This window comes from Canis lupus, chromosome 23 (assembly GCF_048164855.1).
Source record: "Canis lupus baileyi chromosome 23, mCanLup2.hap1, whole genome shotgun sequence".
In the NCBI taxonomy this organism is placed as follows: Eukaryota; Metazoa; Chordata; class Mammalia; order Carnivora; family Canidae; genus Canis; species Canis lupus.
In genome coordinates, this window is record NC_132860.1 from 28,738,124 (window position 1) to 28,755,829 (window position 17,706).

The 17,706-nt window shown below is 43.5% G+C and overlaps 1 protein-coding gene across 18 annotated transcripts in view; it reads right to left on the reverse strand.

The window, feature by feature from the left end:
• The window catches only part of MAP6 (microtubule associated protein 6), a 68,539-nt gene that overhangs the window by 22,939 nt on the left and 27,894 nt on the right, over nucleotides 1-17,706 (reverse strand). For 2 of the 18 annotated variants that reach the window (XM_072794681.1, XM_072794680.1), the window contains one exon: nucleotides 14,463-14,630. The exons of 15 other annotated variants lie outside the window; for them this stretch is intronic. In XM_072794681.1, coding sequence (XP_072650782.1) covers nucleotides 14,463-14,566 — 104 coding nt within the window. In that variant the 5' untranslated portion in view covers nucleotides 14,567-14,630. Of the gene's footprint in view, nucleotides 1-6,316; nucleotides 6,417-14,462; nucleotides 14,631-17,706 lie in introns of those variants that run through there. One more of the 18 variants, XM_072794691.1, reaches the window with a different exon arrangement.

Here is a 17,706-nt window from a genome sequence, read left to right on the forward strand (position 1 = left end):
GGGATGGTCTGGACTATAACAAGGAGTTGCCAAATGGTTCCAAGCCAAAGGTGAATGTGGCCAGATTAGTTTGGGGAGAGAGAACTTTGGCAGCAGGTGAATGGTGGACAGACGGGGAGATGCGAGTCGGGAGACTGGACAGGAGACTGAGCAGTGAGTTGGGAGGAAAACAGAAATATGAACCAGGACAGTGGCAGTGCGGACAGAGTGGCTTGGAGTCAAGAGGGAAGCAGGCAGGACTTGAAAGCGGCTGAGCTGTGGGAGGCCAGGGTCAAGGGGAATCTGGAGAGACTCCAGGATTTTGGTTTATAAGTGGCTGTGCTACCCACTGAGACGAGAACCTGAGGGGAGAAGGGATCTTGGAGGGCTGAGGCCCTCCTGATTCTGTTAATGGCACCCATCTCTTCTGGTATCAAGGCCACATTATATCCTTTCCTGTCCTTTCCTCCACCCTTTTACACTTCCATGGGTTCCACCAGTTACTGTGACCTGACTTCTGAGCCATTCTGGCTCTCCACACAGACCTAGGGCTGGCCTGGGTCACACTGGGGGCTGTGGCTACCACAGTCTGCTGAGGGCTCCAGGCCCTCCCACCTCCCTCCTACCCTTCAGGACTAGAGTACTGCTGAAGCCCCTTATAAGTGGCTTACTAGTTAACAGTCTGGTTCCTGAATATATAATGGCAGAGCCCTGAGTTCTTTGCTCCTACCCCTGCCTGCTTTCAGAATTAGGATTGACATAGGTCTACACTGGCCCTAGGAACTTTTTCTGGATTGTCCCTCCCAGGCTAGCTTCTACAGCTTTCTGCATCTGTGCCCTGGCTGCCGTGGGCTGGCAGGTGTTTCACTGTGAGCATCAGTGTGAGCAGCATCCATGGGATGTGTCCTTGTGGGAGCAGTTTGGTAGCCCCTGCTCTTAAACAACTGCTCTTCATGTGAGGCCATGTTAGTGAGTCCCATGATAAGTTCACTGTAATTCTGACAGATATTAAGTTGAAAAAACCAAATTCTGCTACTTAGAACTTTCTTTGAACTCTCCACAAAACCTTCCCCAGCCACAAACAATAAGTAATCATATTCCACAAAAAAAGAATTAGTTACCACTCAACAGACACCTTTTATAAGCTTGCCAGTTTTTTTTTTTTTTTTTAGTATATTCTCTATAATCCTTACAACAACTTTGAAAGGAGGTAGTATTATACCTCCTTTACGAGGGAAGATAACCAAGAGAAGGTAACCAAGGCTCAGAGAGGTTAGGTGGCTTGCATAAGGCCAAACAGCTGGCAAAGAAGCAGAGTTGAAATGTGAGCTCCTCCCAGAGCAATATGGACCCCACTTTCAGGTCAATCATGTCCAGAGCCTCTTGCCATGAGTTCATGGTCCCCTGCCACCATGGATTCCCCTGTCCATGCAGCCAGATTTCAGCTTGGCCATTCATTCATTTATTCATTTGGCATTTACCAAACACCAGCCATGGGTGTAGCATGTGTCCCACAGGGGAGGGTAAGCCATGACTGAGGCAGCTATGGTTTAGTAGGTCAGGATCTGTTCATGTGTGACCCCAAGTAAATAGGACAAAGGGACAGAGGGAAAAAGGATTCTGAAGGGCGCACTAAAGGATAGAGACAGAGAAGTGGACAAAGGGAATTCAGGCAGCCCTCTAAGTCTGGGGCAGGTTCAGAGAGCAGGTGAGCTGCTCAGGGTGTGGAGGGTGGTCATTAGCAGAAACAAAGAAACATAGGCCCTCAGGAGAAAATGATATACAGGGCTCAGGGAGGTGCAGACAGAGGTTAATAAGGTGTGGAGAAGCATAGAGCCTGGGACAGGACAAAGAAGGTGCTTCACTGGCAAGAGCGCAGGCTTTGGAGTGAGATAAACCCGGGCTCAATCCCAGATCTAACCCTTAGGCCAGGACCTCACCTGCTCTGACCTGCAGGGAGCTCATTTGGAAAGGACTGACACAAGCCCTACCTCACAGGGTTGATGAGACTGTATTGATTGAGGAGGACCTGCCCAATTGTGTCAGTACTACAAAGCCCATGGTGGATAACTGTAACAAATGTATTTAGTTTTCATTAGAGAGTCGTTTGTTCAAGAAAAATTATTGAATATCTTCTACATTCCAGGCCCAGAGCTGGCAATACAGCATGAACAGGCAGATGCAACGACAGGCTCCACTGACCTGGTAGTCAGGTGGGGAGATATAAACAACCACATAATCAAATGTCTGTCCCCATTGTTGCATTTCTGACCACTGCAGTCAACATGCCAATGCTAGGAGAGGGCAAAATTTGGGCAGCAGCTTCTAATGCCAGGTTTATTTCTGAATGCATTTCACATCAGACTTGAACAAAGTAGTATTCAGTGAATGCCTGAGTAATTGAATCTCCAATACTGAATGTCCGCCATGCACAGATGTTCGCTTCTTAAGGACTTGTCCCACTTACACACATTTTCTTGCGGTGATTCAAGGGGAGATACTGAAAGAGCAATTATAGCGGGGGGTACTGAAGACAGGCAGGGAGCTGGGTGATTGATGAAGCCAGGTCCCAGGAGACGGAGGAGGGCAGGCGTCAGCAGAATGGTGAGAGGGTTTGGCCTTGGAAAGAAAGTGTTGCCAAAGAAGAGAATAGGGGCAGTCCTTTCATTTCTAACTTGAAAAAGCCTTGCATTTACCAGAAATGATGAAATGGAATTATACAGGGAATAATTCTACTGCTGGGAAGAACATCTACATGTGTTAATTGGTACAATTCACTTCTTGACAAAAGTAGAGACTCAGAATAATGGATTACTGCCAACTATGCTCAAATATAAATTTCATATCTCTGCCCATAAGGCCCAGATTTATTATGTATCTAAGTTCTTGGGAAATAAAATTCTTTCCCCATCCTCTTGACAACAAATTTTTTAACAACAGTCTTCAACTGCTTTATGAAGGAAGAAAAACGTGCTTTTAAGTCCTAATGGTCTAAAATCTTCCTACAGATTCTCATAGGTAATTTACATTGTCATGGAAACATATCAAGTCTACGTTCAAAAATTGGCCTACACTTTTTATATTAAAATGTTTTTGCAGAAGGGAAGCAGTCTCTTCCATGAAATCTGATGGAGACAGTTCATGAACACTGTCAGTTGCCAAGCTATTGTCAGGAGCTGGTTCAAGGAAGTAGGATCTGGAGATTAAAAAAAAAAAAAAAAAGAACACCTGACCCTAGAGGCTTGCAGGAGGGTTAGAGCGGCTTCTTTCTCTTTTTAGAGGGGAATAGAAGGCTGTTTCATCCTGGCAGAAATGACTGGGTCAAGGGAGGAGCTTTATGACCTATGCCTGTGTATATGCTTGCATGTGTCTTTTAGCTTCTTTTGTGTGAAAGGGAGAGAAAGGGGTCTTACAGAGAATGCTGATGTTGTAATTATTTAAGAAACACTTCTTATCCATTAATATACAGTAAACATGTGCACACCATAATAATAGTTTTCTAAAATGAGGAAGGCATGCACTTAAGCAAATAAATGTCTGTATGTAAAGAAAAGTTTGAAGCTAATCTAATGTGAACAGAGAATGAGTGGAAAAGAATCCGTCCTTTCCCTTATATGGAAAAACCCAACATGGGTAGCAGTTAGCTATGACATGTGTTAGGGCTTGGGTTTCCTCATTAGGTAAATGGAGATTCTGCAGGTGACTGCTAAGTGCTGTCTCAGGCTGCATGCAGCTCACAAGCCCCAGTGCACCTGGGAAATAGTGTTTCACACAAAGAAAGCACAGGTACACAACATGTACAAAATTATGAGGACAGATAGTTAAAAATAAAACTGCTCAATTAGGAGTAAAAGTGATTTTACACAAATTAATTTAGGTTGCCGTATTTACCAGGCACTATGCTAGGAACTGTATGGAAGTAGAAGGGAGCAAAATAAGAAAACTATAGTTGGCAGGTGGAGGATAAGAGTGAGGGAGTGTAATAGTTAAAACATGTACACATACAAATACACCTCCGGTAGAAAAAAGAAGAGCTAGATGAAAACTTATAGGAAAATCACCATGACTACCTCCTCACTCTGCCCTGCTCCCCACTTTCCCATTATCAGCTGGGCTTTTTGATCATAGGAGTTCTAGCGTGGTTTTTGCCCCTAGACCACATAGTTATCTGGCTGAGGTTAAAAAGGGAAGGCTGCACTCTTCTGATTAGTTGGGTCCCCAAAGATCTGTGTCCATTAATTGCAGAAAGATGGTTCTTTAAGCAGGAAATGGAAACCATGAGAGAATGCCCTGAAAGGTGGGAGACAGTGCTACCTCCCTCTGTGGGGTAGACCTAGAATTCTGGGAGTACACTCCTATGAGATAAGCTCCACATAATGCCAAGGATGTTGCATGATACATCTAGTGTAGTGTTCAATAAACTTACGTTTCCTCATTCTTTGTTGGTGCCTATGAAGTGCTTAGTAAATATCTTTTTCGCATATCTAGCTGGTGCTGAAGAAAACATTTCATGACTTTTTGAAACTCATGCTAATTTATTCTTTAAAATGTAACTCAATTATATGGTAATACTAGGAACAACTTCAATGTCAATAAATTTGACAACATAGATGAAACAAATTTTTAGAAAGATGAAAATTACAAAACTGACTAAAAAAGAAATAGAAAAACTGAATAAATACATATCAAGTAAAGAAATTGAATTAGTAATTTAAATTCTTTCCACAAGAAAATCCAGCCCCAGGTGGTTTCACTGGTGAATTACATCAAACCTTAAGGAAATAATAAATACCAATCCTATCAAACTCTTTTAGAAAAGAGAACATTTCCCAACTCATTTTAAGATGGGTAATATCAAGTGTTTTCCTGATACCAAGCCAGTCAAAGACATTACAAGAAAATGAAAGGCCAATATTCCTCATGAATATAAATATTAAAACCCTTAACAAAAACCCATTAAATCAAATCCAGCAATATGCGCAAAGGTTTAAATGCCATGAACCAGTGAGATTCATCCCAGGATTCAAGGTTGGTTTAACACTCCAAAATCAGTTAATATAGTATATCATTTTCATTGAATAAAGGACAGAAACCACAGATCATATTAATAGATATAGAAAAACATTTGCAAAAGTCTAACACCTTCTAACATCATACTCAATGAATGAATATTCATTCAGTGAAAGACTGAATGATTTCTTCCAAGATAGGAACAAGGCAAGGATGTCCACTCTGATCACTTCTTCTTTTTTTTTTTTTTTTAAAGATTTTATTTATTTATTCATGATAGACAGAGAGACAGAGAGAGAGAGAGACAGAGGCAAAGACACAGGCAGAGGGAGAAGCTGGCTCCATGCCAGGAGCCCGATGCGGGACTTGATCCCTGGACTCCAGGATCGCGCCCTGGACCAAAGGCAGGCGCCAAACCGCTGAGCCACCAAGGGATCCCCCACTCTGATCACTTCTGTTCAACATTGCCCCGTAGGTCATAGCCAGTATAATAAAGCAAGAAAAAGAAATTAAAGGCAACAGATTAGAAAAGAAGAAGTAAGACAGTCATTATTTATATATAATATGATCTTGCATTTAGAAAATCTTCAGGAATCTACAGAAAGTACTAGAACAAATGAATGAGTTTAGCAAGGTTGCTGGATAATCAATATACAAAAAAAAAAAAGAATTTGCTTCTTTTTTAATATTTATTTATTTATTTATTTACGAGAGACACAGATAGAGAGGCAGAGACAAAGGCAGAGGGAGAAGCAGGCTCCATGCAGGGAGCCTGATGTGGGGCTCGATCCCAGGTCTCCAGGAGCACGCCATGGGCTGAAGGCGGCGCTAAACTGCTGAGTCACCCAGGCCACCCTGAATTTTCTTTCTATAGACTAGTAACAGATACTGGCAAAAGAAAAAAAATTAAAATCTATTCATGATAGCATCAGAAAGAATAAGATACTTAACAACAAGTTCAACAAAAGAAGTGCAATGCCTATAACTGAAACCTACACAGCATCACTAAGAGATGCTTAAATTGGAAGAGTCGATATTGTTAAGATAGCAATTCTAGAAATTGATCTATAAATTCAAAGCAATCCTAATCAAAATTCCAGGAGGACTTTTGTAGATAACGACAAGCTGATCTTAAAACTTATATGGAAATTTAAAAGATCTAGAATTGCCAACACAATTTTGAGAAAAAGAAACAAAGTCTAAGGATTTATACTACCTGATTTCAAAAGTTATTATAAAGCTACAGTAATCAAATATGTTACTGCATAAAGATAGACACATAGATCTAAGAACAAAACAGATAATTCAGAAATAGATTTCTACATACAGTGGTGTGCTGAAGCTGGCTTATACTGGTGCACAAAGCTGATTAAATTTGTTAAATTTTCAGTAATTTGGTGAGCTGAATGTTCAACTACTGGTAGCTTGAAATCAGCTATGTGAAAATATCAGGAGATTGGCCAAAACTACAAATCAGGCCCCTCCTTTTTTCCAGAGAGCTAGTTAGTTAAACATTTACCATCATACCACTGCTCACAAATGTGGTTTATTTATTTTTGAAAAATGTTCTAAGGTAATTCAATGGAGAAAATGATAGTGTTTCCAACAAATGTGCTAGAAAAAGTGGATATCTATGTGAAAAGAAAATGAATCTCAACCATTATCTTACACAATACACAAAAAATTTATTAGAAATGGACTATAGACCTAAGTGTAAACCCTAACACCATGCAACTTTTTTTTAAAGATTATTTTATTTATTTATTCAGAGAGAGAGAGGCAGAGACACAGGCAGAGGGAGAAGTAGGCTCCATGCAGTGAGCCTGACGTGGGACTCGATCCCCGGTCTCCAGGCGCTAAACCGCTGTGCCACTGGGGCTGCCCACACCATGCAACTTCTAAGAAAGACATAGAGGAAAATCTTTGTGACCTTGGAGTAGGCAAAGACTTCTTAGATATGACACAAAACCCCAAAACAATAAAAGAAAAGAAAAAGTTCATCAAAATTAAACTGCTTACTCTTCAAAAGATATCATTAAGACAAGGTAAAGACAACCATAGTCTGAAAGAAAATATTTGCAAGGATTTGTATTCAGAATATATAAAGACCTCTTAAAACTCAATGAGAAGATATTCCAATTTAAAAATGAGAAAAATAAAAAAATGGGAAAAATATTAATAGACACTTTACGAAAGAAGATATATAATGGCAAATGAGCACATGAAAAGATTGTAAACACCACTAGTCATTAGGGAAATACAAATTAAAACTACAGTAAGATACTACCACATACTCACAAAAATGGTTAAAATAAAGCACACTGACAATGCTAAATGTTGTCAAAAATGTGGAGCAATCGAACTCACCTACATTGCTGATGGGAATGTAAAACAGTACAGCTCCTTTGGGGAAAAAATTATTTTTAAGTTAACCGTACACTACAATTTGATCCAGCAATTCTACTCCTAAGTATCAAAGAGAAATGAAAATATGCATCTACAAACAACTTATACATGAATGTTAGTAACAGCATTATTCATGGGAGCCCAAAAGCTGGAAATAACCCAAATGTTCACGAACTAATGGAATAAACAAAATGGATAATGATTCTATTTTCCATAGAATGGATAATACTCAGCAGTAAAAGGGAATGAACCAATATGGATGAATCTCAAAAACGTCAGGCTAAATCAAAGAAACCAGACAGAGAACACTACATATTATATGATTCCATTTACAAAAGATTTCTAGAAAAGGGAAACTGCAGAAACAGCAAGAACAGTGGCTGCTTAGGCCTACAGCAAGAGGATGGATTGATTGTAAATGAACACGAGGAAATGGCAGCCCTCTAAAACTGTTGGTCAGAGATGGTCGTACCACTGTATTCATTGATCAAATCTCACCAAACTGTGCGCCTAAAAGGAGTGAATTTTATCTTATGTAAATTATATCTCAACAAAGCTGTTAAAATCTAGCTGGAACATCTTCTTCCCTGACATCTCTGCTCTTGCAGGGAGGTGATCCCTGCCTGCTTCGATGCCCCGAGACTTCATTGTACCAGCCTCTTTGCCTGATCCTCGAATTGTGTTTCTGGATATTTGGTTTCCAAGCCCATCTGTGAGGCCTGGGAAGGCAGAGGTGGCTTTGAAGCCATCTCTATGCTCCTGGCGCCTGGTTTGGAGGCTGGAACAGCTTAGCATGCACTCAATCAGTGTTGCTGAACAAGCAGACACTGCTGAGTTTGCTTTTTAATTGTAAAAGTAACGCATAGCCATTGCAGTTGGTTTTTGTACCCCCCCCCACTAATTTGTAAGAGTTCTCTAGAACTCATAGATAAAAAGATAGTAATTCTTTGCAACTATGTTTTCCAGTTTGTTTTATTTTACATATATATGGGTATATAAGGCTATGGAATCATATATGTACATATATATCAGAGAGAGAGAGAGAGAGAGATGGAGATATATGTCCACAGAGATATCCATATCTATGTGTATAGGAATCCATGTATAAGCTTTACCTTTGCACATGGCCTATTCTATCAATCTTTTCCTTTACCCTGTTTACTCCTGGGGTTAAGCTTTAAAAGTTTAAAAGCCCCGATGGCCCAGCGGTTTAGCACTGTCTTAAGCCCGGGGTATGATCCTGGAGATCTGGGACGGAGTCCCATGTCGGGCTCCCTACACGGAACCTGCTTCTCCCTTGGCCTGTCTCTCTCTCTCTCCGTCATGAATAAATAAATAATAAACATCTTTAAAAAATAAAATAAAAGTTTCTTTATGATACAGTTCTATGAATAATTATCTGTAATTCTATTCCACATGTTTATTTCTTACATTTAAATCTTAAGCCAGTGGGAATACACTACCATTTTCCTGTAGGCTGCTCACAGGGGAAAGGCGAAACTGTAGCCACTGCTGGCAAGGATGTGGGAAAGGTATAGCCTGACTCAACCCAGCAGGACACACTGTGCCTCCAGGGCCCTGCAGAGTATCTGGTACATCACAAGTCCTTGGAGCCTATTTATTGAATATGAGAAGTAAGGAGTGAAGCTTTTAAACCTGCTATCCTTTGATCTAGCAATTCCATTTCTAGAAACTTGTCATAGGAAATAACTGGAAAAGAAAATATTTTTCCTTATATTACAAACTCTTGGTAATTATCATGGGGTGAAGGCTGCAAATTATTCCTTTGTTTTGAAATATGAATGCATTCTGAGCCTGACAGTGCTGGGGCATAACAAAATCTCAGAAATTACTAAGTGATGGTGAGCATGAAACTATGAAGCCGGTGATCCCCTTGATGCCATTTTTGGTGCAGTTAATGTCATGTCTGTTTCTTGTTGCTGATGATTCATGGGAAGTGATACCATTAAATTCTGCTTTTGGCTGCCTATGCTTCATCTCTCCTGGGGTAACGGGAGCTCTGGGGGTGTAGCAGGGGGAGTGCAGCCAGGCAGTGACAGGGTGGACAGTCTGGTGAGTGGAATTACAGACTTCATTTACCCAGACACAACTAAACTCTCTTGGCTCCAGTGCCTCTTTTTGCAAAGCAATCTTCTTTCCAGCAAGTCCTTCAGCAACCTGTGAGCTCTAAAGAAGTGATGGACATACCCAGAGGCACCAGAGTTGGAGAAAATGGAAGATTTTTTTTTCAGGCCATGAAGTCTGGAGGGGTTTTGTCAAAAATGGGACCTAGAATTTCTTCATGAAGGTTCAGTGTGTAACTCAGTCCTGTTACTCACTTGCCTGGGCCAGCAACCAGGGCAACAGTGATCTCTCATGTGGCCCCAGGGCGACAGGAAGGCCGGGGCTGCAGGATGTCCTCTGCTCTCTACGCCAGGGGTGGGAGGCACTCGCACACATCTGCTCTCTAACCTTGGGGTGGCCCCGTTAAACTGCAATCTCCTGAGTCCCAGATTGGTGCAAGAGCTTACTTGGGTGTGTCTCAGTCAAGGCCAGATTTGAACCTGGGTCTGTTCAACTGCACATTTTGACCCCCATAAGCTGCCCTGTGAAAGCTTGAAACACTGTCATTCGTCTGCCTTTGCCTGGGCCAGTCCTTACTTCGAATTTGATGTTTCCCCTTTCTACTGGGGAATCTGTGCTTCAAATTGCAACACAAATATGGGCAAGGCGGTAGAGAAAAAAGGTTAAAGACACAAACTAGCAGAATTAACAGGGCTGTCAGGAGAAGGTGTGCGTTGGTGAGAAAGGTGAGTGTCACACGGTACATCGGGTACCTGAGCCTCCTGGCTTGTGCCCACTGGCCAGCAAACATGCTGAACACAGCACCTTTTACGCAGCAGGTGCTCAACCAGGATTTTAAACATGGTCTCATCTCTCTGAGTCTCTGCCAGGTATTCTGTTGCATAAGCATTTTGGAAGGGACCCCAATCTCATTGCCTTTAAGGAACTTCCAGGTGAGTGCTGAGAGGTGCTCTGGGAGTTCAAGCTTCCCGTGAGAATCTGAGGGGGTTTTAAAAGATACATAGGAGTTTTCAAAGAAGGGGAGGCACTGAAATTCCTGCGAGTTTCCTGGCTCTGAGCTTTCCAGGGCTATGCCTGGGAAGAGGATCACACCCACAAACTCATGAACGCAGCCTCTGCCCTTGGACTTGTTATTGTGGACTTCCTTTCCCGGACAGCCTGGAATGGTGGGGAGGTCACGGGCTTTCAGCTGGGGGAACAAAGCCCTTCAAAACACCTAGTCTTTGGTGGAAGCAGTTAATATTTCATAGGAACACTCTTTCGCATCAGTGCCTCGGCATGCTTTGTCACTGTGCAGGTCATTGGACTGGCATCCGGGTGCCCAGAAACCCAGTGACTAGGGAGGAGAGAAGAGAAGGGATGTGTCACAACTCCAGTGTGCCAAATGCCCCACAAAAACATGCTCTCATCTTCAATCCGCATAGCAGTGCTGTAAAGTGGGCACCTTTCCCCCATTTTCACAGATGAGAAAACCAAGACCCAGAGAGGCAAGTGATTTACTCAAGGGCACACAGCTAGAAAATGGAAGGGCCAGAAATCAAATTCAAGAGTGAATGACTAACTACAGATCTGACATTTTCCTAGTGTCCTATATTAATCCGTTTTTGAATACAAAACAAAACAAAAAGTTAAAAAAAGGACTTTTTTCTCTTGTGTAAATATTAGAATAAAACGTGGAGCCCAATATAATGTGCAGATTAGGCAACCAAAGGGAGGCACACTTTTGGCTATGGTTGAGGAGTGATTAAAAGACCTCTGCTGCTTCTGCATCTGAAGGGTTAAGACCAGACTCCGCAACTAGACATCGGCTCTGGCCCCCCCACGGCCCACCTCTTCAGGCCTGCTGCCTCCCACTCTCGTCTCCCCAGTGGCTCATCCACACACCTGCAGTAGTCTGCACTAGTCTGTGCTTATACTCTTCCCCCTTTCCAGAATGCTCTCCTACGCTCTTTTCTTGACCCCCCACCCCCGCCCTCAAATGCCACCTCTGTGAAGCCATTGCTGCGGACTTCTGCCTCAGCTCCCACAGTGCATCCTTCCCATCTCAACCACTCTAGAAGATGCTTATATTCTCCTCCCGGCTGGAGGCCCCAAGGGCATGACCTGTATCCCAGGGCCCCACCCAGGGACCAGCACAAAGCAGGCACTCAGAAAAGGTGATTGAGTGAAAAGGATTGTGTGAGAATCACAGAGCAGCAAAACTGGACTGGCACCCCAAGCTGTTCTCATTTTACTTTATGGTCAAGGATTATGTAAAGGGCAGTGGAGGCAAGTCAGGTGGACGGGTGGGATGGGGTCACGTACGGGAATTCCGACTTGACTCTGAAGGCAGCGGGAGCCACTCAAGATCTCAGAGTGGTGGAGTGATGAGATGATGTGGCCTGGGAGGCACTTTGGTTGGGTGATTCAGGCCCCCTGGGGACAATGAGAGCCTGGGGATACGGAAAGATTGGAGGCTGCAGATTCACGTATGTTTTATTTAATGATGACAAATTAGAACTTACTGTCAACTCTGCTAAGAAATTATTTAATTCATTTGCTGAGTGTCTGCAGCAGTTATAAGATGATTACCTCTTACTGAGGGCCTACAGCATGCAAGGTGCTTTGCCCTGCTGATTTGATTTAATCCTCAGCACTGCCCTTTGAGATAGGCACTGCTATTTTGCTGTTTATGGGTGAGGAAACTGAGCTCAGAAAGGTGAAGTCACTACCTGAGGCCTCAGAGAAACTGTGAGCAGCGTTCTGTTTTAGCACCTGGGATAAAGAAGAAGGAGCTCACATTCTAGTGAGGAACAGAAGAGAAAAAGAAACAGACTTGACTTTGTATGGTATGAGCAGTGCTATAGCCGAGAGAAGGGCCCTAGCCCCTCTTAGGGGCGACGGATGGGGTGTTATTGTGACAGGTGACAGAAAAAATGGCACAGTTGGAAATAGGCCCACTGTCCTATTATTTATCTTTTCTCTTTTTGAAGCTACACCAGACTGTGCAAAACCTGGGAATAAATGATTGAAAGCAGAAGGATGAATATGCAGAGCATGACTCCATGAAAATAAAAAATCATCCTCATGCTTGTAAGTCATCGAACACAGAGGCTTCTGCATATGATTTCCCAACAATGGGCATCAGCCCTGTCCTTCTGCCTCAGGAAACTCTGGGGCCATTAGAGAGTCCCAGGGATCCTGAGAGAGATAGGGATGACAATCCAGCAGCAGATGGCTCCCACACAGGCCCACCACTTAATTAGGTTGCTGTGAGGGACAGTATAAAGAGATAAATGAATTTGGGGGGGTAAGGAAGGGGGAAATAGGGCACCAAGGGTGCTGGTTGTAGGAGAGCCAGCATCAAAGGGGGTTAGGGACTGAGACACCTCCAAAGAGCCACTACTCTGTCCGGGCAGCTGTGCCTGTGTGCGTGTCCCATGTGTGCATGCACACGCTCTGGCCAGGCAATAAGGGGGCAAGGGTGGCTAACAAAAGGACACGTAATTCTGCTTTATAATTAACCATGATAATGGTGATGGCAGTGAAGACAGCTGACATTACGGAGAACCTTGCCAGTGCCAGGAACTGAAGGAAGTAGCATAGGCACTATCTCAGGTAATCCCCACAGAGGCCTGGCGAGGCGTGCGGTCATTACTATGCTCACTTTACAGATGAGGAAATCGGAGCTGAGGGTAGTTAAGTGTTGTGACCTTGGACAGCAGTGAGTGGAGATGCTGAGGTTAGACAAGAATAGTACGGTTAGCAGCCGCATCCCAGGACCCAGGTGGGGAGCTCAGCTGAGGCAGGAGACAATACCGCATGCCAAACTAAGGCACTGCTGTCACTGGGCAGAGTCACCAGCTCAGAGGCTGAGAGCAGAGCAGGGACAGGACACTGGTGAGAACTCTGTGCCCTGAGGGGCCGCTTTCCCTCCAGCTGAAGTCAGGAGAGAGACTCAAGGACATCTGGACCTTGGGGCATGCAGGGGTGACCCTCTTGAGAAATCTGAAGGTCAGAGATGGCTGGTCAGTCTGTCTAGGAGCAGAGGGAGGGATGGAGGGCTGCGGTGAGGGTGCCTTGAGCTGTGTGCGGGTTAGGGAAAGACACACCATGCGGTTTCCTGGGGCCAGATGGGCTCCAGAGGGGTATCTTAAGGGGCAAACGTGTCTCAGCGGAAAGAAGCTGGAGGGATTGGGGGATGCCCAGGGTGGAGGAAGGAGTGTGGGGCCAGCCAGAGGAACTCTCTTTTATCTCTTTTATCTTCTCCTGTCAGGAGATGTTCACGGTGATGAGTAGGGGCCTTTAGAGAAGCCAGCAAAGCACCCACAAGAGACGGTCCATCTGGAAACCTGCTTGTCCAGACAGCACCAATCACCATGATCATACCAGTCCCAGAAGAACCCTCTGTCTCCTTTGCTTCCTGCTTTTGACACCTGAACCCTAACACTGAACAGGTTGAACGGGGGGTGGGGGGGGGGCAAGGGATAGGACAAATGAAGTGGAAGCCCCACCGTGGGTTATTTCTCCAGAGCAGGCCAGAGCTGCAGGAGGAGAAACAGTACTAACTTAAACAGACTGACATCTGGACTAGAATATGGGATGGACATTTTAATGACAGAGGACTTTTATTTCCTGCAATTTGCTATACAAGTTATAGAACTCGCCCAAATTTTCAAGCAAGGGTAGCAGAAGAACTTGTTCCATAGAATAAATTGAAAAGGAGAGTGGGAATCAGAAATAAAGTCACCTTATAATTATGTCGTAAGAGTTGTATTTGTTTAAGATTAAAAAGTTACATTTTAATGAATACAAACTTACTGTATACCAAAAGCGTTAATAATTGATTTATATACTTGATCTAATTTAATCCTAAACCAACCTACCCCTTAAGATAGAAGTTATTATTCCTGTTTTAGATATTAGAACATGGAGGCCCAGAGAGGTAGTGACCTGCCTAAAGTCATAGAGCTGGCAAGTGGCAGTGCAGGATCCAAACTCACAAGGACTCCAAGTCTGGATCTTTCCACTGTGTCTTTGCTTGGGACTCTAGCTGGTCAGCCTGTGCTGAAGAAAATGGTTCCCTGAACGGGACTTTTTCTGGCATCTTCAAATCACAAGTACATCTCTTCTGAATCAATTCTGTTCTCAGGCATGCAGTAAAGATTCCACTACAAAAAATAAAAAGCTTTGCTCTAAATACTGACACAATTTTTTTTTTTTGAGACCAAAGAGATTAGAAAGGAGTTTATTTCATAGTTGCTATAACATGACTACCAAAGGATTAACAGAAACCGCAGTGGTCATAATTAAATACAACAATGAAAGGGGCTAGATCTAGATGTGAATTCAAGTGTGTAAAACACAGTGAGAGATACAGTGGCAGGGACAATGGTGGTGGTGTATAGAGACAGGACAGTGGGACAATAGTGGGAGGGAAGTTCAGGTGGAGAGCAGAAGGATGAGGAAAGGAGAAAATCAGCCAGTGAGAGTAAATCTTGTTGACACCAGAGCAAAAGTCCCAATTCTTGTTCCTAAGATCTATACTTGTTTTATCATCTGTTAATACATTTTGTTTTATTAAGTAGGCTCCCCACCCAGCAAGCAGCCCAACCCAGAGCTTGAACTCACGACCCTGAGATCAAGATTGAGCTGAGATCAAGAGCAGGACAAAACCAACTGAGCTGCCCAGGTACCCTATTAATACATTTTAAATAGCCACAGCAATGAGATATCTAGAGCAAGGAAAAGACCAAGACCTACCCTAGAGAAGAATGTTTGACAAAAGCACAGTTGGATTTTATTTATTTATTTATTTATTTATTTATTTATTTATTTACTTACTTACTTACTTATTTACTTATTTATTCATTCATGAGAGACACACACAGAGAGAGAGAGAGAGAGAGAGAGAGAGGCAGAGACACAGGCAGAGGGAGAAGCAGGCTCCATGCACCAGGAGCCCGACGTGGGACTCAGTCCTGGGTCTCCAGGATCAGGCCTTGGGCTAAAGGTGGTGCTAAGCTGCTGGGCCACCCAGGGTGCCTGCATAGTTGGATTTTAAACTTGTCTGTGTGTGTGCATGTGCTGTGTAATTATAGCCACCACCACCATCGCCGTTATCACTGTTTTCATTGTGCTGTGTCTCAGCCCTCTCTCTGAAATCCACCTGCCGGAGTCAAAGAACTGGCAGGTGACAAAGGCTTAAACACAGCCTACCTTTGCTGGTGATCACATCTCATGTCTTTGGTTTTGGGATCACGAAAATACTGGCCTTCCATAATGAACTGTGAATTACTCTCTCCTCTCCTATCTTTTGGAAAAGTTTGTGACGGCTTGGTATTAATTCTTCTTTGAATGTTTGGTGGAATTCACCAGCTTATTTGTATTTGTCATGCATTGTACCTAGTGCACAGTCACACTAGGATGTTGAGTTGGAATGAATCTGTTTCCATAGTTTTGTATCTTGCCTATTTTATTATGAACATTTTACTTAAATATTTCAAAGAAGCTACTTGATATATATAGTAGAGCATTACAAAAGCCCAGCCTAGAGGCCAAATTTCAGACTATATATATATCAGGACTTTAATTTTATAGTTGTGACCTACTAGTCAGTCCTAAAAATAAGTTCTTTCAAATTCCTCTGGGTACCAAGTAAAATTCACTCAAATGAGTTCCAGCTTTCTACTCGTATCCTTCTTAAATTCATTGTTCAGTAAGAGTCCATAACTATACTTCAAATACAAAATGCTTAACTTAGAAAGCCTTCAAAAAAGGCAGTGAGTGATTTTAAGTGATTCATTAATGACAAGAATCTATTACTTTTTAAGAACAACTGTTCTCAAACAGAGCATTTCTCCCGCCCCTGAAGCGAAGCCCCGGGATGGGTATTTGAACAGGCTCCCAGGGTTGATTCTAATATGGTTGGTCAAAGGCACACACTCGGAGAAACACCACCTGGAAGTTCTGGCTGAAAGGTAAGAAAGGAGCTGGAGTCTGCAAAAGGCCTGGGACAGCACCTGGCTCGGGGCAGTGGGCCCCTGGCTTGGGAATGACGAGTAGAATCTGAAGTACCTTGAAGAGGGCAATGCCTGGTGTGACTGTCATTGTCGACAGGGCTGTAGGTGATCCCTAGCTACTTCTGGTCACTCTTCCACAACCTCCACTACTCCCAGCATTAACAAAGCAGGGCCTATCAGCAAGAACGTGGATTTGGAGTCCCAAATATGCCGGTTACCAGCTGTGTGACCCTAAGGAAGTCCCCTGCCCTTTCTAAGCCTCTGCTTCCTCATCTGTAAACCAGGGATGACATCCCCTATCTTGGTAGGGTACTGTGAGCATTTAATGAAATATGGTAGAAGAGTTTTTCTTTTTTAAAAGATTTTTTTTTTACTTGAGGTAGGTGACACAGCAGGCTACCTCATTTCAGATGCACAACACAGTGACTCAACTTCTTTATACGTGATGCTGTGCACACCACAGGGGTAGCTACCATCTGCCACCATACGACACTCTCACAAGACCGTTCGCTGTACTTCCTGTCCTGTGCCTTTCATTCCTCTGACTTCTTCTTTTTCTTTTTTTAAGATTTGATTTATTTATTCATGAGGGACACAGAGAGACAGCAGAGGAGAACCTGATGTGGATTCAATCCCAAGACACCGGGATCGCGACTTGAGCCAAAGGCAGGCGCTCAGCCACTGAGCCACCCAGGTGCCCCCATTCTCGGGACTTCTTCATCCCCTAACTGGAAGTCTGTACCTCCCACCTCCTTCATCCCTGTTGCCCATTCCCCTTCCCTAGAAGTATTTTTTAAAAGATATTTTATTTATTTATTCATGAGAGACACACACACACACACACACACACACAGAGGCAGAGACACAGACAGAGGGAGAAGCAGGCTCCATGCCAGGAGCCCGACACGGGACTCGATCCTGGGTCTCCAGGACCACACCCTGGGCTGAAACCAGTGCTAAACCGCTGAGCCACCCGGGCTGCCCAGAAGTATTTTTCTTAATTGACTTCTGCTCTTTGCCCAACCCTCTGCCTACGTCCCTCCTTTGCATGGGCTCATTTAACACAGGGCCAGCAGGACACAGCACAGCACACATGGCTTTCACAGCTATGGTGATGGATGGCTGCTGGGTGCTCTGAGCTAACAAAACGCAAACATGAAAAGGGAAGAAAGGGCACACTCAAAGGCTGGTGGCTAGAAGATTCTGTGGATTGGAAGATCAGATC